A 23,426-nucleotide genomic window follows, 5' to 3' on the forward strand; every position below is an offset into this window, starting at 1 on the left:
GTGGGAACTAGTCAGGTCCTTATCTATGTTGCCCAGAAAGGAGTCTGCCATCTCCTTTATACCACTCACAAACCTACTTTCTGGAGCAGAAACAGACGTCAGGGAACATGGCTGATTTCATATAGCCATCTGAGGTCTACATATAGTAAAGATGTGAAACACAGACAGGGCCAGAGAAAGGAGCTGGGACAATGAACTGGCTGTCCAAGTCCTCTAAGGAAATTACAGGACACTTTCTACTGGCTAGAGAGCTCTAGTTTATGTAGTAGGAGTATGAAAATAACAAGCTTCAGGTTGCGTTTAAATCAGAAATAAGCCAAATCACTTCATTCCAAAAACAGGTGCCTAAAGAAAAGCAAACTGAAATGTTTTCTTCCACTCTGAACAAAGGAAGAAACAAGAAAAAAAATTCAGTGATATAACAAGTAAATAACAACAGATTTATTGGAGGAATTATAACTATGTCCTGCAAAAACAGTTTTATAACATCAGAAGTGATTAAAGACAGTCTAGTTTCTGAAAACAATCTAACAATACGAGCATACTATTTATTTATATCAAATGGAATTATTTCTATTCAATGGAAAAATTAAAAAAAAAGAAGTCTGTTACTGAGGATACAGAACTGAAATGAAATTTACTCTTATGGGATTTAAATGCAACAGAATTATTCAGCTATTTAAAGCCCTTTTTGGTTTTGATTTTCTTCTCAGTTCCAAGTAAGAACGAATACAATACACACCATCAATAAAAAATATCTCTAAACCTAGGGAGACACTCTTCTCTCTATGCAGAATTCTTTGTCTTTCATATTTCCCTTTAATCAAGGCATATAAAATGAGTTTTTATTTCACACTATCTCAACTAAAAGGAGACATATATATTTCTATTCCACACAAGAGCAATTCTACACAACCAGGATGTCTATGGCTAAAAATATCACCTCTTCATATTCCTCCAGGATATTCAGAGTACTAAAAACATAAAAGAATACATGTGAGTGCACAGGAAGCCAGTAGATAACAAAAACAGGGATGGGTAATACAAAGTAGTCTAGCGATGTATATTTCAAAAGAGCTGGGTTTTTGATGGAGAATAGAGAAAAAAATAGTGATAAAGACATGTAAATGGGTTGAGAGAGACAAAAACTAACAATTGAGGGGCTGCAGAGGAAGCACTGCTATTAAGGAACAACCAGGCTTCCATTAGCACAGGAAGCTGGAAAAAACACAAAGAGACCCTGAATCCAGAGTGCATCTCAGAAAGGCGTGTAAGTATGGTAAGAACTGCATAATTAAACTCTGACTGAAGTTAACAGCTGGTAGTCTTGAAAAAGTCCCTGGAGGAAGGTGGATAACCAGTTCAAATTATATTGCAGAATGTTTATCTGAAAGGGCATGGGGACCACTTATCAGCATTTACTCTTGAAGCTCAAGACAAGTATCAGCCTAGAAAATGGGTGAGGGTCTATTATCTTGCCTGGGGCAAGATATGTGAAGATCTGTATTCAGATTGCTGGGTTTAGATGATACAGTATCCTTCCAGAAGGTATTACAAAATCTTTTAAGATGAAAAAGAAAGCCTATTTGAAAGAAGAATCTCAGATACTATGAGACCGTGATAGGAAAATGTCAGAGAATACCTGCTTAGCAACATAGGAAGTATCAACAACTCTGGTTGGTAATAATAAATGCTCAAAAAATGAAATCTGACAGGCATACAAGAAGCCAACTGCCTGTTTTCTTAGTTTTGGCCACTAGTAGACATTAGTCACGGGGAGTTTCCACATAAGTAATCAGCAGGTGAGGGTGGCTGGCATGACAAAAGGCATGGAATACCAATTACAAACACCTCTCTTAATTTTAAAAGGACACGTGACAAGGGAAAAATGATGGAAGGACCCTTACTGCTACAGTAGTGTAACCCACTGCCACATGTGGATTACCTACCCTTGTGTCCACCCAGACTATTGGGGAAGTGCCTACCCAACAGTCCTATCCCCAAATGCAGCAAACTTTTTGAATAACCATGCAAAGAGACTATTACATCTCAAAGCTGAATGTAAGCCACTATCCTATCAAAACAGGATAAAACCAAACAATCCCTTTTCACACAACTATACCCTTCACAACCTTCTGCTTCTTTGTCTCCAGTAACAGCAAGGAAGAAATATATAATTCTTTTTTTTAAGATTTTATTTATTTATTTGACAGAGATAGAGACAGCTAGCGAGAGAGGGAACACAAGCAGGGGGAGTGGGAGAGGAAGAAGCAGGCTCATAGCGGAGGAGCCCGATGTGGGGCTCGATCCCATAACGCCGGGATCACGCCCTGAGCTGAAGGCAGACACTTAACCGCTGTGCCACCCAGGTGCCCCAAGAAATATATAATTCTTAAAACTAAATTACAAGATGCAGAGCTAAACCATAAATTGAACTCAGAGAAGACAGATAGTATCTTCCTTATGAAATCATGATCAAATAATTATCCAGATACAACTACCTTTCATAGAGGTGTCTACTCAGGAGAGTCCCAACCGGTCTCCCACTCACATATAGAACTGCCATGGTGGGCGGAGGCACTTTGGTATAATGAAGAAAGCATGGACTTAAAACTCGGATCTGAGTTCAGATCCTAGCTCCAATCGCTAACTAGTCAGTCACCTAACCTCACTGAGACTCAATTTTCTTGTACAAATGTTATAAGAATTGAATGGGATAATAATCACTACATGCATAAGACAAATGGCATTAGGCTTAGGGATTCACTGTATATGAAGAAAGAGAGGTGACTTACCAATGGGCAGATTCTAAGTGTTCCCAGACGGATTTTGAGCTAAGTACTGAGAAGTTTAAAACACTGGTTGAAAATGGGCTAAGGTCTTCTCAAAGGGCTGGACATAAAGAAAGGCAGAGGAAGCCAGTGAGCACCTGCTGCACTGAGCGCACAGCATCCCTCCCTTTTCCTCGATGATAAAAGGGAGAAAGCAAACAGATCAGAAAGCCTCAGCTCTCCTCACTTCCTGACTCTCAAAGAGCGTGTGAAGAGAAGAAGCTTCCAGTTGTGGCCAACATCTTACAACCGGGAGGCTGCAAACCATGAAAGCCAATATGCTGACAATCATGGAGCTAAGACTTCAGTTCGATGATTGCTCAGTGGCCAAACCAAATTTGCCACTGCTTACCTCTAAACTTCCCCATAAGTAAAAAAATCAATGTTCGTAAGGTTTAAGCTACAAGTACTTGATATTGTGTTCATTATACCTGAAAATGTCCTAAATGCCACCTTAGCTTAGGTAAAACTTTTCCTGAATCACTCTAAGAGCTTGGAAACACTGCTCCAATGTCCCATGCTTGAACTATTTTCATTTACTATGTGCCAGCCTTGTCACACAATATATGCATTATCTCATTAAATCCTCACGACCCTGTGAGGTAAGCAGTTACTCCCTTTTTACAGATAAGTATAAGGCTCAGTGCAGTTAAGTGACTTGTACAAAACTGACAAGCTAGTGCATGGCACATCTGGGATCAGAACACATTACCTCTGATCCCAAAGTCTGCACTTTAAGCTACTGAACTGTACATGAGAAGGCAGAGTCTTCCCCTTGTTTTAGATTATGCTGACTACATCTTTACAGGTTATGCATCTGCAATTGTTTCAATTTCATAAGGGGTTATTTTTTATGGTTTTGTAGATCTATATTGAAAAGATGAAGTCTCTAGTACCTGCAGACCCTTCTACAACTGTGGGAGAGGAGAATGTAGTAAAGTTTTGTTGTTCTTTTAACCTAAGAGTTAAAAAAAGTCCCCTTATTTTAAAACTGCAAAAGACCAACGACTGGTGTTTATTATTTAATAAACAGGAAACAGGCCGTAAAAGGAAGTGACCTGCTCATGCTTCCACTGCTACCAAGTGCCAGTATTAGGGTGGAATCCCATGAGTCTAGGATCCATGTTCTACGTGCCTTTCATAATGCTGCTGAGTGAAAATGAGCATGTACTCACTGCATTTAAAAAATACTGTACTTCCTTCCTGAATATAAAAGTAGTACATTCTTGTTGTAGAAAATCTAAAAAGCATAGAAAAGTATAGAGAAAATAGAAATCACTTATAATCCTATCACCCAATGATAATCACCATCAATGTTTTGGTTTGGTATTATTTCATTTCCATTTTTCTCCTATAGGTAAATGTTTTTTAAAAATTTGGATCAAATTTGTTTTTTCTTTATCTTCCATTTTTTACAAATAATTTCCCCCATGGCATTAAATATTCTTTAAAAATGTTTATAATGGCTGCAAAACCATCATGTAGATAGACCATCATTCATTTAAACCCCATACTACTGAAAATCTAGTTCTTTTCCTTCAGTTATATATAACAGTTATATATAACAGAGGGATATCCCTCTGTTAATCTTTGTCTGCTTCTGGTTACTTTCCCTGTATAGAGTCTTAGAAATTGAATTAAGGCTGAGAATAATGAAAAATTGTTTTTCCAAAAAGTAGCAATTAGGCCTAGTATCAACAATATGTTATTTATGATGTTTCTTTCTCCTCATTATGTTTTCTCTGGTGTTGAAGAAGCTGTGAGCTATAACGATAGGCTTTCCCACACTCACTACATTTATAGGGTTTCTCCTTAGTGTGGGTTCTCAAATGTAGAATAACTTGAGAAGTCTGCCTGAAGGTTTTTCCACATTCATTACATTTATAGGGTTTCTCTCCCGTGTGAACTCTCTGATGATCAACAAGGTTTCGATTAGAAGTAAAAGCTTTCCCACATTCATTACATTTGTAAGGTTTCTCTCTACGGTGAAGTCTCTGATGTTCACTAAGTGTCTTCCTTAAAATGAAAGCTTTTCCACACTCATCACACTCGTAAGGCTTCTCCCCTGTGTGAATTCTCTGATGGTCCATAATCTTTGTATTAGAAACACATGTTTTCCCACACTCCTTACATTTGTAAACTGTTTTCCCTTTGTGCATTCTTTGATGCTGAGTAAGGTTTGAACTACGGCTAAAGGCTTTCCCACACTCGATACAAGTGTAGGGCTTCTCCCCAGTGTGAACTCTATGATGTGAAATAAGACCTGAACTCCGACTAAAGGCTTTCCCACACTCCTTACATTTATAAGTTTTCTCCCCACTATGGATTCCCTGGTGCCGAATAAGGTGTGACTTACCACTGAAAGATTTCCCACATTCACTGCATGTGTAGGGCTTCAGTCCAGTGTGGATTCTCCGATGAACAACAAGGTTGGAGCTATGACTGAAGGCTTTTCCACACTCCTTACACTTATAGGGTTTCTCTCCTGTGTGGATTCTCTCATGTACTGTAAGATTTGCACTCTGACTAAAGGCTTTCCCACACTCAGTACATACATACTGTTTCTTCTCAGCCTGAATTCTCATGTTTGTTGCAGGATCCAAGCACTGACTACCATCTTTTTCAGACTCCTGCTCACTCACTTCTGTAAGTGTTTTATTGTCTTTAACTGTCTTATGCCTGAAGCCCCTTGCCTTTCTCCTCATTTTCTCTTGCTTGAAGCATCACAGTGGCCTGTTGAATCTTCTCTTTCTCTTCAGAGGAGCTTTCTAAATTTTGACTTCCCTGGCAACACCTCTGTGGAGTTGTCTTGAAAGTGTGAGGTTCTGATTTTTCAGGAATGATACTTTGGAATCAACACCTCCTCAGTCCCAATTCCACCATCTGACAGAAGAAACAGAAATTGAACATGTCACCTACTCTCTATCCAAAGATAACCAGCATGTGGTATACTACAGGGTCTCATAAGGAAGAGGAAGTGTTCAAAGACAGGGGGAACTGATCAAAATAAGATGAGAAAAATAAGGGTAGACCCAGAGGCCAAGGTAAGGGCTTAGGGAAAGATAGGAGGGGAACCCAACAGGTCCAGCATCAGGATAAGCAATGAGTAATATAAAATCCACCCTGGTTTCCTCCTGTCTCACACTCTACTCCCAGAATTAGAGCCATCAAACTCCTCATCTGGTCCCTAGAAAAAATGAACTGAAAGATTCTTAGTTCAGTAGCTCTTCAAAAGAGGTTGGCTTTTAGTTCTTGCTGACCTATTCCCCTAATACCAATGATACAATGGCTGGCACAAATTAGATGCTCAAAAATTGTTTCATAGATCAGTAACTGGGATTGTCTTAGGGTATGACTAAGATTTCATCTTTTGCTCTAAGTCCAGGTATGAGGCCCCTGTCTACATCTCTGTTCTTAAGCCCTGTCTTAATAAGGGATAACACTGTTCTTCCAGTACCAGAGCCTATTGGAGCCTAGTCACACCATAGCCTACTCTGTAGGGATTGCTCTGTAACTGGATTCAGCCGCATGCACTCATTCAGTCTGTCTGCTTCTCACCAAGCTATCACTGTAACAAGCTATCACCCAATCTACTATGCAAACCTGAGAGGCTGAGTTGGGGAATAGGGCTAGCTAAAGCATGGTAGGGTAAGGCCATGGTCTCATAAGACTTTGCATGGTATAATGGTTAAGTATCTAACATTGGCAAAAGCGTGAAAGTAGACGACAGCAACAACCGAAAGGGGTCAATACATGAAACTGATGTCAGGAAAAAGTAGGAACTTCCCAATGGGCTTGACATGGAAGTTGGGATATATAGGTAACTCCAGCATACCTCAAATCTGGAGGGGCTTGGGGTCATAAAAGAAAAAGAAAGATGACTCCATGATACTAGTGCAATAATTAATATTCCTTTTACTATGTTCCTCTTCAAACTTGTCGATATTTATAGTATACATGGTTACAAATATACGATAGATATAATTTTGCATCCTACCATATGTAATTTTCCACACTGCTACTTAGTCATCATAAGATCACTTTATGACTCTATAATACACTACCAATTGAATTCATTACAATTTACCTATAATTTTGCTAGTGTTAGATGTTTTTGTTGATCCCTGTGGTTTAACCACTTCAATAATGTTATCATAATCACTTTACAGTTTTCTTCCTACTGAAATATATTCGTAGGATAAAAGTTCCACAAAGGAGTTATTGGGTCAGAGGGAATTAAATTGTTTTGCAGTACTGGCTATCGCTTTTCAAAAGAGTTTGACCAGTTTCCACTGTCCCACCGCTTTTTGGTAATCTGAGTCACACTCTCTGAAGGAGAAGCATGTCCAATGGTGAGTGCTCAAGACCAGCAAGAAAGGAAGAGAACTCCCAACTGAGGTTAGAGTTCATATTTCAGGAATATAGATGCCACGGATGCCATACAGGGACACGTACATACAAATCTGTGCTCAAGATATAAAGGGGAGGCAGAGAAAGCAGTGGTAGGGGGGTGGATTCTTGCCAGAATTCTGAAGCAAACTCACATGCAGCTGTTGCTACCTCTCCTAATCAAAGAGGAGGAAACTCAGTGAGAAGCCAGGGGACGGCAGAGCAGAGTAGAACAGTAAGTGAAGCCATTTCCAGAGTTCTCTGAGAAAGCTGATGGTTCTTTCTGAGTTTCTTTTCCATTTGCAATCTTCTCTGAAACTCTTTCCTTCATACATGTCTTAAAGTAGTAATTATTGAGCATTCTACTCTGTACACATTTCTGCTTTAGATCTAACAGGGAAAATTTTAAAAAGCATTATAACAGAAAAGTAGAAAATAACTATTTGTGGTATGAATGAATGAATGGATGAACAGGTGGGTAAATTTATATATTTATATATAAAGGCCTCTCATTTTGCTAACAAATTGTCTTCTGCTAACTTGTATTATTTTAAAAATATTTTTATAGTATTTCTTATGAAAAGTTGGGAAATGACTTTAGAGGATCCCCATAATTACTAGAACAAAACATTTTAGAGATTCAGAAGGAGACAATGCCTTGAAGCCAGCCCCAGCATGTCTCATTTCTAGGCATGACTGATCTAAATCTTCTCAGCCAGCTACTGTAGTAACTATTCTATTGTTAAAGGCTACTATGGAAAAGATCAGTCTCGTGGCTTTCAAGAAAGAGGTGTCTGAACTGCTAATAGCCAGGTAGTTACACGGCTCTGTCACAAAGCAATAAACACCATTATTGAATGTAAAAAAATAAATAAATAAAATAAAGCATTGTTACATACTGAATGTGTCCCCCCGCCCCCACCAAATTCATCTGTTGAAGCTCTAACCCCCAATGTGACTGTATTTGAAGATGTGACCTTTAAGGAGGTAACTAAGGTTAAATGACATCATAAGGGCTTGATCTGATAGGATTAGTGTGTCCTTATAAGAAGACATAAGAGAGAGCTCACTTTTGCTTCCACTCCTGGCTCCCCTCCCCACAACAAACTGAGGACAGCCATATAAGCACACAACAAGAATGTGGCCATCTATTAGCCAGGAAGAGTCCTCAACAGAAACTGAATCAGGTAGTCACCTTGATCTTGGACTTCCAGGCTCCAGAACTGTGAAAAAAGGCATATCTGTTGTTTACACTGCCCAGTCTGTGGGATTTTGTTATGGGCAGCCTGAGCACACCAATACAAGCGTGAAGTATCACACCTACCTTTAGGGAGCTTACAGTGGAATAAATGGTGAAAAACGAGGAGACCACATTAAGATTTACAAAGTACCCAATCAGGAGGTGAAGGGTGCTAGGGAAGGGAGCAATTACTGGGACCAGGAATGCTTGGGGAAAGGTGCTTTAAGAAGGCAAACTTTTGGCTGAGCCCAGGACATGAAGGAAGTGTTTCCTCAAAAAGAAGCTTGTGGGGGAGGGAAAGGAAAAAAAAAAAAAAAAGCTTGCACAGGGCCAGTGTACTCAGAAATAAGTGGGAGATTACACTATCACATAGCTTCATGATGGTGGGGATTTTGTCCATTTTGTTTACCTTTGTCTCCCCAGCATTGAGCACAGTTCCAAGCATATAGTAGGCACCAAAAAAAATTCTTCTGAATGAACAAATGAAAGAATTAAGTTCCCTGAAGTGATATGAGCCAGAACACTGAAATTATGCGGCAGAGAAGGATATAATTTGATGGTCAATGGGTAACAAGTATCAACCATCCTGCTTTTCTTTCCCCATCTACACTCTTTTCTACCTTGCTGTTCTCCTCTCTCACTCTCACTTGTCAAGAATACAGTTTCCAGCATCATTCCAGCATGATCAACAGTAGCCCCCTTAACTCACAAAAATATTCCAGTCTGGACAATATATTTCACATCATCCTACCTAAAAGTGAAATTAGGAAAAGAACACTTTAGGGTATAATATTGTATATCAACTACACTTCAATTAAACGTATTTAAAAAAAAAAAGATTTAGGAAGATTAGCCCAGATGGATTAGAGGTGAAAAAAAAAGAATGGAGGAAGGGAAATGAGTTGGGAGACAACTTTAGGAATGCAGTATGGGTGACCATTAGAGGGTCTTCCACTTTCAAGGTGTCCAATAAATGTTTGTTGAATGAATGAACAAATGAATGAGATAGTGAGACCCTAGTCCGGGATAATGATAGGAAAGAGAACAATGAAATCCAGCAATTTCCAGGAAAGCATACACTTGTATTAGACTGGATACAGAGGATGAATGAAAGAAAGTATTCAAGGTTATCAGATCCAGGCCTGAATATCAACAATGGTAATGTCACTAAGAAAGATGAAGATGTAGGAAAACACTTTGGATGAGAAGAGGAAGAATATGTCAGGAATGCAAATTTGAGAAAAAGACAGAGGGGACAAAGGAAGTTGTGCAAAAGTATAAGCTCACTGAGATAGAGATTTTGGTTAGAAGAGCAGGAAGGGAGAAAGAGAAATGCACAAGGATGTGCCATAAGGTGGTTGTGGGGGACCTGAGAAGGAAGCAAGACTTATTAGAAGATCAGGGAGGGGGGAGGGGGGGTAATCAGAAGGAGGAATAAAGCATGAGAGACTATGGACTCTGAGAAACAAACTGAGGGCTTCAGAGGGGAGGGGGGTGGGGGAATGGGATAGGCTGGTGATGGGTAGTAAGGAGGGCACGTATTGCATGGTGCACTGGGTGTTATACACAACTAATGAATCATCGAGCCTTACATCAAAAACCAGGGATGACATAATATAATAAAAAATATTATTATATAAAAAAAAAAAAGGGAAGATCAGGGAGGGCCAGTCTGAGGAGAGGTTGGTCTAGAGGAAATCTGACTACTTGGTCCTCTGCCTGATTAGATGGGAAATTCCCTCAGAAAACCTGGAAGAATTCCCAGGCACTAGGAGAGAAGGTGAACTCTTGGCTGGAGAAGTAAAAGGAGGGACAGATGAGATCATAGGGCCAGCAGGACACTAGGGATATCCAAACTATGAATAAAAGCATAATCTCAGAGACAAATGGCAAATGGATTAGAACAAATGAGGCCCCACAAATCTCTGAGACTGATGGGTGAGTGTTCTGATCTCAGGACCACCGTTCACTTCAGGCTGTGAGAAACTCATAAAGGGCAGAGTCCTATCCCCAGAAAGAGAGAGAAAGAAGTTTTACCTTGGGAGGTTGTATTCCTTTATCTCACCAGCATCACCTGCCTGTTCAGGTTTCTGTGATCAGTAGTCACATGGTCCGTGCTTACTGATTAGCTGCAACGGAGTGAGGAGTAAGAGGGAATACCTGCAAAATTCCAGACACAGATGAAGGAAATATAAAAATTGAAAGAAAAAAAAAAAAAAAAGAACTGGGAGGAAATACCAGGAGACTACGTGATCTCAGGAAGCAAAAGGCCTATGCCTTAAGCATAAAACAAAGCCTGACATCGTAACAAAGGCAGATAGATTTGACCATACAGAAATTTCTGTACTTCAGAAAACCACTGTAACAAATCTGTAATATAAACTAGGGTTGCCTTATACTAGAATTAATTGGGTGTATGCTTGTGTCACAAGTACACATTAAGCTCTAAGCCCCCGAGAGCAAGGCCCATGGTACTCATGGGTGGAATTCCACAAAGTACCTAGCACAGAGAGAGCTCAGTAATTGAAACGTTAAACAAGTTCAAGATTCTAATTCTGTCTGGGTGTACAAATGATAAGAACTGCACCCTTTACACGTGACCACCACACCCCTCCTCCACTTGGTCATCCCTTTTGTACTTCATATTGTTTGAACACCATGACAGTGTATTTACAGTCTTGGCAATGCTGTCTCCACAGGGCCATCCAGGGGCCCTAATTCTAGACTGACTTAGTCTAACTACTCAGAGATTCTCAGAATGTCAAGATCTCCCAGTGTCTTCTATCAAAATATTGTGATGGGGAAACCAACTTAGAAGAAAGCTGCAACTCAATTCCAAGTCTCCTGACACCCAAATTTGAGTTCAACTATATTACCTTTCCTCCTATCCCCAAACTGTACTCCTCAAGGTCCAGAGGCGCCACTCCCACTTCTCTGCTTCTCTCCTCCTTAATAAATAGCCAGGTATTAGGGAGGGCACGTATTGCATGGCATATACAGCACTGGGTGTTATATGCAAGTAATGAATCATGTAACTTTACATCAAAAACTAGGGATGTACTGTATGGTAACTAACATAATATAATAAAAAATATTATTAAAATAAATGAACAAATAAATAAATAGCCATCCAGAAATGCTCCCTCTTTCAGCCATGGTCCCCTTCCTCTAGTCAGCAGGATTCCTGTTCCCAGATAACTAATTTCACAGTATAGGTCTCACCTGCCCAGCACAGCCTCACTCCAAAGGATCTGCCCAGCACAAATCCTGCCTGATCTCTTCCTTGGGTTTGGTGAGGAAGTTCCTAACGGGGTGTTGTATCGCTGTAAACAGATAGAAATGATTGAGTTCTCTGAGAGCTCAAATCCAAGCAGACACTGAGGACAGCGTCCCATCCCTGGACAGCTCCCTTCCTACACAACTATGAAAAGAAAGGATGATCATTCCCTTTCTGAAGATGAGGAAATGCAGCTCCCAGAGACTGAATGACTTGCCAAAGGTTGTACAGCTGGTGAGACAAATCTTGTGTCTGAAGGTAATCCTCATTCCATCAAACTACAGCTGCTTCTTTTCACCTGCTCTGTTTGATATCTAAAAGTCTCCATATTCTTAACTGCAAAATGCATTCCAACTGCAATCCTGCTTTCCAGCCAAAGCTTGCAGGGAGCAGGGAGATGAGAAGGGAACTTTGTTCAGTCAAGTATCTTTAGAGAGGAAAAACTAAGTCTTTAAAGGGAGGATGAAAGGTGAATGTTTTCTTGTTTCTTTGTTTCTTTTTAACGATTACCTAGTTCTTAGGACTACTAGCCCTCAAAATCTGTTTTGCGTTTTCAACCCCTCCAGATTCCCAGGCTCGGCTTCTAGCCCTTCAAGCTTTTCCATTTATTTTCTACCAGAAAATACTTCTGCTTTGTACACACTGTAACCCTACGACCTAGCACTTAGTAGTAGGTGCTCGATAAGTATTGAATGAATGAATGAATGAGTGAGTGAGCAACCTCCTGCAAAACTCTGTTCCTCACTGGGAACACACTGGGGATTTGGACTCGTGATCCGATTCAAGCTGGGGTTGTGCAGTCCTTTGAGCCCAGCTGGGATCCGGACTGCTGTTACCAGTGTGGCCTGTCGGGCTAGGGGCCGGGATGACAAAGTTCTATAACCACCATCAGCGCGATCAGAGCGAGCAGCTACGCGATGTGGGAGACGAGACCCCAGACAAAGGGACAGCACCGAACGAGGGAAGGGGAAGCCCTCAACTACCCCTAGAGACCTCCTTCCCGTTGCCGCAGCGGGCTGCGCTGAAGAAGGCCTGGGTTCCGGCCGGCGTCGCCCACCCTCTCCCAGAACACGGACCGAACCCCCACGCCAGGCTGCCACATACCCCTCATCGAAAGCGCCCGACCCACATCTTTGAACACAGCGGAGAAGGAACTGCGTCACCGACGCCCCACTCTCAACGAACCTTACCCTCCGGCCCTTCTAGGCAGATGGAGGTTTCGGCATCTCTGTGCCCTGGAGGTCGGAGCCTCTCGCCCGCCTCAGGAGTCCGCCAGCTTCGCCGGAGCTCTGGCCCCGCCTCCCGCACAGTTTTGCCCTACCATTGGCTGGGAGGATGAAAGGGCTTGGAGAGTTCAGCCAACTGACTCTAGAGGGCTCGAGAAGGGGTGAAGCCTGGGAAGAAGAGTGGTTAGGGCGGGAAGAGGAACCAATCAACTAGGCAGCCAGGCTGCCTTTCTCCATCTGAGAGGCTCCCTGAAGTCACATTACCTGCTCCAGAAAAGTCATCTTTCCTTCCACAGATCCCGCGCCTTTCAGCCTCAAAGCCAGGATCAGTTCCCATTTACCGGCAGCCTATAAAAATACGTACGGGGTGCCTAAGATATCACTGTTTCAGACACTGCAGATAAGGTAGTGAAGAAAATGAACTCGCTGCCGCATAAGGCTTACTTTCAAGTCAGGGGATGCAGTGATAAATGAATACGTCTGGGGGAGGAGTATTCCTAACAGAGGGAACATCAGGAGCAAAGTCCTTGAATCAGGAGGCAGGTGGAGGGCACATTTCAGACCTTATTTATAGACCATAAGGGCTTTGGATGTGTCAGTAATAACATTGGAGGGTTTTGGAACTGAGAAGTGACATGATCTTACCTTTTTCTTTTCTTGCCACGTATCCAAAGTTTATTAGCTATTAGATACAAAAGAAGCCAAGAAACTTGTTCTACAAATTCTGTGGATTTCTTGCTCATAGCCCCTGGTCATTCTGACAAAAACCACACATGGAAGTTACAATCGATGACATAATATTTTAAAAATTTGGTTGAGAAAAGTCTGAAGGTGGATGAGAGTAGAAGCAGGGAGATTAAGACACTATTGCAGTATTCCAGAGGAGAAATGATGGTGGCTTGGATTCATTTAGAAATGGTGGAGGTGATGAGAAACGGTTCTGCATATACAGTGGATCTTTGACTAATGCAGGGGTTACGACAGTGACCCTGACAGTAAAAAGAAAATCCACATATCCACATTTTGACTTCCCCCAAACTTAACTGTTATTAGGTCTGTTGACCAGAAATCTTATGGGTAACACAGTCTATTCGTACATTACATGTATCATGGCTCCCTAGCCAGCCTCTGACACTAAGGTCAAACCCATAAACACCACTGTGTTTGGAGACACTATGCCCCTCAAATCACATGCCCAGGGGCTGGCCATGTCAAAGCCCACTGACTTACAGCTGAGGGCCCAGCACCACAGCCTGCCAGGCTGCCTTTGGCGGGGGGAGGGTGTTTTCCTGGGTCTTTACTCCAAGCAGTCCTATCTCTGTGGTGGATATAACGAGAAACAGCCTCACCAAGAGGATCCCTCATCCCCATCCTGGGCTTCCTAGACCAAAAACCTCTGGGTCATTGACCATATTTCCTTCAGGGCTGGATCTGTTTCTTTGGGAGGCAAATGTTTGGCCTCAGGAAATAGCTTCCTTGAGATTGGCCAATATCCATCTTCCTCACAGGCTGGACCATGTGTGGGCCTTGTTTAGATGGGAAATTAATATCTAGCCCTGACCTTTGTAATCCTGGAGCCAACTGGGTGCCCACAGATACAGCATTCCATCCCCATTCCCTGCCTTGCAATTTCCCCCAAAGGTCGGTGGTTTAAGGCTGTTGTTCAATCCCTGTGGTCACAGTCCTCAAAGGGCAGTTGATGGAAGTGCTCATGTCCCATTTTCCTCCAGACTTGGATGTGGACTCCTTCCGCCTAAGCTTGTCTCCTCCCCTCTGCTTATTTTCTACCCAGAACCATGTTTCTTCTCCAGAATGTCATAAAACTTTGTACCTGTTCCTCTTCACAATTTTCATGTGCCTATGCTCTGTAGATCAAGTGTGGAAAAGCACTGATTTGGATAAGGGGTGACATGGGGGCTGGAATGTTTCAAATTTCCTATGGCCCAGCTAACAGGGTAGAGATAGAAACACAACTTGATGGCTAGAAGGACTGACAACTGCATATGGCAGTGTGTTTGGGGTTTAAGGATGCAGTCCAGGGTAACACTGGTCCCAGGGGAGGCATAAACAGGGATATTCATCCTTGCCTGTTGGAACTGTTGCTGCTCAAATACCTCTCTGACCTGGAGCAGGGTGGACATCCCTACCACACACTACACATTTCATCTTGTCTAACAGTCATTTCTGTTTTAACTTTTTGCTTTATTATCCCAGGAAAATCATGTACATAAGTATCTTACTTAAGGAACATGGGCCTGACTTTACAGCTGCTGAGCTGGGAAAAACAAGGCAGGATTTCATTCTAGGATGTGACATATCCCTGAGCAACTCCTATCTCTTATTTTAAAAATCAGAGGACTCGCTCATTTTATCTCCTCCTTTTTCCAACAATAGGGCATGAAAGGGAGCTATTTGCAGAGGGAACAAGCTAAGGTTACTTTTTATTATAAAGATTAATAGTCTTCCACTTTGTGGTTTGATATGTATGGAGCTAGACATTATCACTCCTGTCATTGCAACAAGAGAAATGCTGAACAAGCTGAAAATCAATAATTCTTCAAAAATCCATCAGAGAACTGAGATCTCAAGGCAAAACTGCCACCACAAAACCTGGAGAGGCAGATGAATACAGAAGAGTTACAGCCTCAGAATCTAAGAGTCTGCAGGAGCCAGGATCTGGGCTGCAAATGTTACCCTATGAATGAAGAATCCCTGGGGGCTCCATGAGCATGGCTGGAAAGTGAAAATCTCCGGGGGGGGGGGGGTAATTCTGGTGGGGGCCTCCACACTTTCATGATTTACCTCCAGTAGCCCCACCACATTGTCACGATGAAGGTCAAGGGAAAGTTGTTCAATTTCCATCTGGAAAAGAAGAGAAGCAACCATCTGGAACACACCCAGAGCCCTCTGATCTCCTTAAGGAAACCTTCCCTCAAGGGAAATTGTGTTAGCAGAGCAACCACTTTGGGTTTGACCAGAGCATAACTGACCTGGGGAAAGTAAATCCCCAAATCTAGACCCCTCCAGGTTTCTCTGTAGAGGAAGGGACCCAACTCCAGCTCCCTCTATTCTCTTAGCTAATGGGAACAAATGTCTGAGAAGCACTTGTAAAGGCCAAGTCCCAGGGACGCACTTTCACTAAAACCCTGAGATCTAATCATACAATTCCGCAACACTTCCCCTACCTTTCCACTGGATTAATGTGGCTCTGGTATCAAGACATGATTTCAACTGAAAGACTGTCAACTCTCAGATTTTACTGAAGAAAAAGTATCCGGGGAAACCTAAGCAAACGGTAGAGACAAGCAACAAAAACCTCCTGCAAAATACAAAGCACCTCAAAGGAATTTATAGCTTCAAACATTATGGCTCACAGCAAACAGCAAATATGGGAGTAACTCCCAGAACATAAAAAACTCACATTAAAAGAAAATGTACTTCAGTAGTTTTTGTTCAATGCATCACGTCCAGATTTCCAGCAAACACTACAAAGTGTGTTAAATGGCAAAAACAACACAGTTTGAAGAAACAAAGCCCTCAGTAGAACCAGACTGGGATATGACTGAGATTGGGAAATTATAAAACTGGGATTTTAAACAAACACATTTAATGTGCTAAAGCTTCCAATGGAAAAGTGGATAGCATGCAAGAAGTGATGGGCACTATAAACAGAGAGGTGGACTTGTGGGAAAGCATCAAAAGGTAATTGTAGAAATACAAATCATTGTAAACAGAATTGGAGAATGCTTTTATTGAGCTTCTGAGCGAGGAAAGTTCAGTGAGCTTCTGAGCGAGGAAAGTTCAGTGTTCAGGAAAGGTACAGCAGCAGAACCTTCTGACGCTAAATGATAACAGAGAAAAGACCAATGAAAATAGAATAGTCAGGAACTACAGGGAAATGAAAAAGGTGTAACATCAGTGGAAATACTAGGAGAAGAAAACACAAGACAGAGAATTAGAAGAAATATTTGAAGTACTAATGGCAGAAGACTTTTATTTAACGTACATGAACCTCAGATCCAAACATCTCAGAAAACACCAAGCATGTTGCATATCAAGTTATCAACCCCTTTGTTATGACAAGTGTCAGAACATTAAGACAAGAAGAAAACCTTGAAAGAATGCTGGCAGGGGTGGGGAAAACTGCACTGTAGTAAAACCACAGTTAGAATCACATTGTTTTCTCTTCAGCCAGAGAAAAGGCAAGCAAAAAAGGAGAGGAGTGACATATTTCAAGTATGGAAAGAAAAACTGTCAACTTAGAATTTTTTATCCATCAAAATCTCCTTCAAAAGTGAAGTCTACGGGGCGCCTGGGTGGCACAGCGGTTAAAGCGTCTGCCTTCGGCTCAGGGCGTGATCCTGGAGTTTCGGGATCGAGCCCCACATCGGGCTCCTCTGCTATGAGCCTGCTTCTTCCTCTCCCACTCCCCCTGCTTGTGTTCCCTCTCTCACTGGCTGTGTCTATCTCTGTCAAATAAATAAATAAAATCTTTAAAAAAAAAAAGTGAAGTCTACATCAAAATCCTAGAGGAGAACACAGGCAGCAACCTCTTTGACCTCAGCCGCTTTAACTTCTTGCTAGACACGTCTCCAAAGGCAAGGGAAACAAAAGCAAAAATGAACTATTGGGACTTCATTCAGATAAAAAGCTTTTGCACAGCAAAGGGAACAGTCAACAAAACTAAAAGGCATCCTATAGAATGGGAGAAGATATTTGCAAATTACATATCAGATAAAGGGCTAGTATCCAAGATCTATAAGAACTTATCAGACTCAACACCCAAAAAAACAAATAACCCAGTCAAGAATTGGGCAGAGGACATGAACAAACATTTCTCCAAAAAGTCATACAAATGGCCACCAGACATATGAAAAAATGCTCAATATTATTCAGCATCAGGAAAATACAGATCAAAACCACAATGAGAGACCACCTCACACTAGTCAGAATGGCTAAAATGAACAAGTCAGGAAACAATAAATGTTGGTGAGGATATGGAGAAAGGGGAGCCCTTTTACACTGTTGGTGAGAATGCTAGCCACTCTGGAAAACAGTATGGATGTTCCTCAAGAAGTTAAAGATAGAGCTACCCCAGGACCCAGCAATTGCACTGGTAGGTATTTACCCCAAAGGTACACATGTAGTGATCCAAAGGGGCACCTGCACCCTAATGTTTATAGCAGCAATGTCCACAATAGCCAAACTGTGGAAAGAGTACAGATGTCCATCAGCCGATAAATGGATAAAGATGTGATACACACACACACATATGTAAATATATACATACACACACATATACACATATATATGTATCTATATGTATACGCCCATACAATGGAATATTACTCAGCCATCAGAAAGGATGAAATCTTGCCATTTATACTGACATGGATGGAACTGGAGGGTATTATGCTGAGCAAAATAAGTCAATCAGAGAAAGACAATTATCATATGGTTTCACTCATATGACAAATATAAGAAACAGCACAGAGGATCATAGGGGAAGGGAGGGAAAATGCAATGGGAAGAAATCAGAGAGGGAAACAAACCATGAAATACTCATAACTATGGGAGAGAAACTGAAGGTTGCTGGAGGGGAGGTGGATGGGGGGATGGGGTAACTGGGTAATGAGAAAAAGCTAAGCCATCACACTAACACAGTTCAATAGTAACCTAAAATAGCTACATTCATTTCAGACAAAGCTGACTTCAGAACCAGGAAAATGCTCAGGGATAAAGAGAGGCATTACCTCAGGAGGAGGGGGTCCATTCTCTTGTAAGACATAAACAATCCTTCACCTACATGCATCTAACAATACAGCATCAAAGTATGTGACACAAAAACTGTTGACGATGGGAAAGAAAAATGGGAAAATCCACTCCCTTGGTGGGTGGACATTCAAATACATAAATCCTCCATTACAGCATGAAACCCTGCTCTTTCAGTAATTGATACATGCATCAGGCATAAAAGCAGTAAGGATGCACTGAACAGCACCTTCAACTGACCGACCTAGATGATGTTTATGAAATATCGTGTCTAGCAACAGCAGATCACACAACCTTCCCAAACGCACGTGGAACATTCACCAGAATAACCACATTCTGAGTGGAAAAAAAAAAAAACAGCAACGAAGAAAACAACCCACAGCATATGCAGTTTAACACAACAGAACTCGAGGGAATTTGCAGAATTTCAACCTAAAGCCGCAGAATACACATTCTTCTCCAGTGCACATGGAACATTCTCCAGAATAGATCACATACTAGGTCACAAAACAGGTCTTAACTGGTACAAAAAGATTAAGATCACACCATGCATGTTCTCAGAACACAATGCTTTAAAACGTGATGTCAAACACGAGAAAAAACTTGGAAGGAATACAAATACATGGAGGTTAAAGAGCATTCTACTAAAGAATGAATGGGTCAACCAGGAAATTAAATAAGAATTTAAAAAAATTATGGAAACATGAAAATGAAAACACAACTGTTCAAAACCTTTGGAATGCAGCACAGGAGTCCTAAGAGGGAAGTGTATATTAATACAACCTTTCTCAAGAAACAAGAAAGATCCCACATACACAACCCAACCTTACACCTAAAGGAGCTGGAGAAAGAACAACAAATAAAGCCTAAACGCAGCAGGAGAAAAGAAATAAAGATTAGAGCAGAAATAAATGAAACAGAAACCAAAAGAACAGTAGAACAGATCAATGAATGTAGGAGCTGGTTCTTTGAAAGAATTAATAAGATCCATAAAGCCAAACTTATCAAAAAGAAAAGAGAAAAGACCCAAATGAATAAAATTATGAATTAAAGAAGAGAAATCACAAGCAACACCAAAGAAATACAAATAATTATAAGGACATATTATATGCAACTCAATGCCAACAAATTAGGCAATATGGAAGAAATGGATGCATTCCTAGAAACATATAAACTACCAAAGCTGAAACAGGAAAAACAAACAAACAAACAAACAAACAAAACCCAGAAAACCTGAACAGACTCACTACCAGCAAGGAAATTGAAGCAGTATTCAAAAATTTCCCAACATACAAGAGTCCAGGGTTATAATAAATTGTTTTGAAAGAATTAAGTCAGGGAAGGCTGGGAAGAAGGGGGCAGGTAGGGCAGCATGTTGGCACCCCCCCCCCCGCAGCCCTGCCCTCCCGATTTCACCAGGACTGCCCTGTGTGCCCTTCTGGAGCTTCTCCTGAGTGGCCCCATGGAATCTGATAGCGCCTGGCTCCCTAGCTGTGGAAGGTGGTGGGAAAGATGAGGGCAGATGGGGCGGCATGCCAAGCTCCCTCAGGTTCCAGAGCCCCTATCATGCTCCACTGGGACCACAACTGCGTCCCCCAGAGACTCACAAAAGGGGACCCCGGGTGGAATTCTCTAGTGTCTGGTCACTGAACAGGTAGCAGAGGGCACCTAATGGGGGGTGGCTGGAAGGAGGAGGAGGAGGGCTGGGCATGCAGGCTCACTACTACAGGGGTTTTCATGATCCCTCTCCCTAGGGAGCAGCACCCACTGGAGCTCCGCCTCATGTTGGCCAGGCATGCTCTTTCTATGCCTCACCTGAGTGGCCCTGTGGCACTTTCTGGAGTCTGGCTACCTAGCTATGGGAGGTGGCGTGGGAGAGGAGGAGACCAGTGGCACTTGGGAAGAAGGGGCTGTGGCATGGCATACCCAAGCTCCCGCCCCCCTGCCAGCACCCCTGTCGCTGCTTCACTGAGACCACCCTTTCCTGAACGGATCCAGTGGAATTCTCTAGTGCCTTGTCACTAAGGAAGCGCTGGAGGGCCAAGGTGGGGGGCACTGGATGGAGGAGGAGGGCAGGGCTGGAGGGCTCAATGCTCTCTGGGGTCTCATGATCCCATGCCCTAAGGAACTAGCCCCCACTTGCGGCTCTGCCTTTCAGTGCTTGGGGGGCGCCAGTTCTGCGACTCACCAGAGTGGCCCTATGGAACCTTGTGGAGCCTTGTCACCAAGTGGGTCTGTGAGGGTGGAAGGTGAGGGGTGGGTGGGCTCAGCCCAGTTAGGGTCCGCAAGCTCCTTTGGTACAAGTGTCCCCCTCCCCGCTTCACCAGGACCTCCCCAAGGCCTTTCCCACGCCTTACTTGATAGTCCCAGTGGAGCCATTTTAAACGGGTGCAGGAAGGCACATGGGTGGGGAAAGGCAGGAAGAGAAGAAAGCAGGGGAAGGACTCTGTGGGCTGTCTCACACTCCCCCAGTGCCAGAACAACCTCTAGGCTCAGCCCTGCAGGAATACCTGCCCTGCCCTTTCTCTTCCTGGCCCGTGGAACACTCTGGTCTGGTGGGACGACAAATGCAGGGTGGGTGGGGCTGTGCCAGGGAAGGAGAAGGAGGGCGCAGCGGGGGGACTCAGGGCAGGTGAGGTGCTCTTGCTCCCTGGGTGAGAGTGTCCCCTCACGTCTTCTCTGGGAAGGCCGTAGGCAGGTCTCACCTCTCCACCACCAAGTGGCCCTGCAACAGAGTCGTGCCCCTCAAGAGGCAGGTGCAGAAGGGCGTAGGGCTGGGGGTTGGTGAGAGAACGCCGCCAGGGTGGGCGGGGCTACGGCAGGAAAGGAGTGGACGGCAGACCGACGGACGCGGGCACTGAAGTGCCCACACTCCCCTCCCGGAGTGTGACCCACCCAGCACTCCAGTCTTGCCTCTCCGCTGAGGGGCCCTGCAGCACTTTCCCGGGCCCTGCGCTAAGCAGGGGCCTGCGGTGTGGGATGACGAGCGGTAGGGGGCGCTTCCGAGCTCGTGGGTGCCCGCGCACGCCGTCCTCAACTGGATGTGGGTCCCCAGGGCCACTCAGGAGAGAAGCCGTACAGGGGGGCACCGGTTGCTGCAGGGCGGAATCCCGAGGCCGCTAGCACCGGGAGGAGCGTGAGGACCCTGGAGGCGCTGAGCCAGCCCCTCAGCCTCCTTCCTGCCTCCGCCTCCTTTCCTCCCACAGCCCCTGCCCCATGCACACGCCCCACCCCCCAGATCCTCACTATTCCGCGGCCCAACCAGTGCAGATGCCCCCTCGCAGCACCGCCCTACAGCACCCCTGAGCCACACCTCCCCTGACTGCCCCCAGCACCTTCTGATGCCAGTGCGTCCAGCAGGTTGAGGAGTGCACTCGGGGCCTCCGTGCGCCTGGCTCTCTACCCCAGGCCAGCCTCCCTCCCACGCCTACTCCGTGTGGGGCACCAGAATGGGCCGCAAAGCAACTCGGGAGAGGCGGAACAGGCCCACCCCGGTGTTCCCAGAAAGCCCGGAGGGGGCGCTCGCACCCGCGACCAAGGGGGAGGGTGAGCACTTGAGTCAGCCCACCTCTGCCTCAGCCTCTGCCTCAGCCTCTGCCTCAGCCTCAGCCTCTGCCTCTGCCTCTGCCTCAGCCTCAGCCTCTGCCTCTGCCTCAGCCTCAGCCTCTGCCTCTGCCTCTGCCTCAGCCTCTCCCTCAGCCTCTGCCTCTGCCTCAGCCTCTGCCTCTGCCTCAGCCTCAGCCTCTGCCTCAGCCTCAGCCTCTGCCTCTGCCTCAGCCTCTCCCTCAGCCTCTGCCTCAGCCTCTGCCTCAGCCTCTCCCTCAGCCTCTGCCTCAGCCTCTGCCTCTGCCTCAGCCTCTGCCTCAGCCTCTGCCTCAGCCTCAGCCTCTGCCTGTGCCTCCCTACCCTCCGCAGCTCCTCCCACCGCGCGTAAGTCCTCCCACCAGACTCAGCCCGCCATGTGCCTTCCTGCCCCTGCTCCTTGGCTGGCACCACATAGTGCCATGGAGCCACTTAGGTGAGGTGAGGTGAGGCACGGGAAAGGCTAGCAGGGGCAGTCCCTGGGAAGCTGGGAGAGGGGGAGCCTCGCGCTGGGGGAGCCTGCGGACCTGACCGCCTCTCACAGGCCACCTAGTTCCAGCCACAGCCTGGTGAGTGTCACCTGCGAAGGGGAGTGTAGTGGGGGAGCTGATAGTCTTGGGAACTGTACAGAACTTGGTGTAAAGAAGAGCCACACACCTTTCTGACAAAGGCAAAATGTCTCTGTCTGTGTTTTTGATTACTCTTGGAAGGTACATTTTCGCCCGATGAATTTTCACAGACGCGTGCCTGTGAACTAGCACTGCACACAGTATGGAAGTTTTCAGGATTCTTTGTGACTTTGCCTGCTGGTCGCCCTGATCCGCTTTGATGTCTGCTACCTCCTGGGTACTTCAGAATGGATCCAGGGTCCACGAATCGCCTTTACGATTTTCTTTTATGTTCTCTGGCTTGATTTCACTTCATTTCATTTCATTTTATTATTTTAATTCCAGTGTAATTCACATTCAAGTGTTGTAGTCATTTCATGTATACAATATGGACAGTCAAAAAATTCAGTGCATTACTCCATGCTCATCGGGACCAGTGTACTCTTAATTCCCTTCCCACACTTTGCCCACCCCTCTACCCAGCTCCCCTTGGGTAACCAC

The 23,426-nt window shown here is 44.1% G+C and overlaps 1 protein-coding gene across 2 annotated transcripts; it reads right to left on the minus strand.

Annotated features, from left to right (window-relative positions):
* Positions 1 to 205: 205 nt before the first annotated feature.
* ZNF660 (zinc finger protein 660) lies at positions 206 to 12,901 on the minus strand. Of its 2 annotated transcripts, XM_045812444.2 has the most exons (4): positions 12,842 to 12,901; positions 11,683 to 11,783; positions 10,498 to 10,620; positions 206 to 5,714 (listed from the first exon to the last, which is right to left on the minus strand). In XM_045812444.2, exon 4 carries the CDS (start codon positions 5,534 to 5,536, stop codon positions 4,541 to 4,543), a length of 996 nt encoding a protein of 331 aa, XP_045668400.1. In that variant the 5' UTR covers positions 5,537 to 5,714; positions 10,498 to 10,620; positions 11,683 to 11,783; positions 12,842 to 12,901; the 3' UTR covers positions 206 to 4,540. The 2 variants fall into 2 exon arrangements, with proteins under 2 accessions (XP_045668400.1, XP_045668401.1); XM_045812445.2 differs by lacking the exon at positions 11,683 to 11,783 and having other exon boundaries at positions 12,842 to 12,888.
* Between the last annotated feature and the right edge of the window lie 10,525 nt (positions 12,902 to 23,426).

The sequence above is a fragment of the Ursus americanus genome, chromosome 14 (assembly GCF_024610735.1).
Source record: "Ursus americanus isolate L20-20 chromosome 14, mUrsAme1.1.p, whole genome shotgun sequence".
Taxonomy (NCBI): domain Eukaryota; kingdom Metazoa; phylum Chordata; class Mammalia; order Carnivora; family Ursidae; genus Ursus; species Ursus americanus.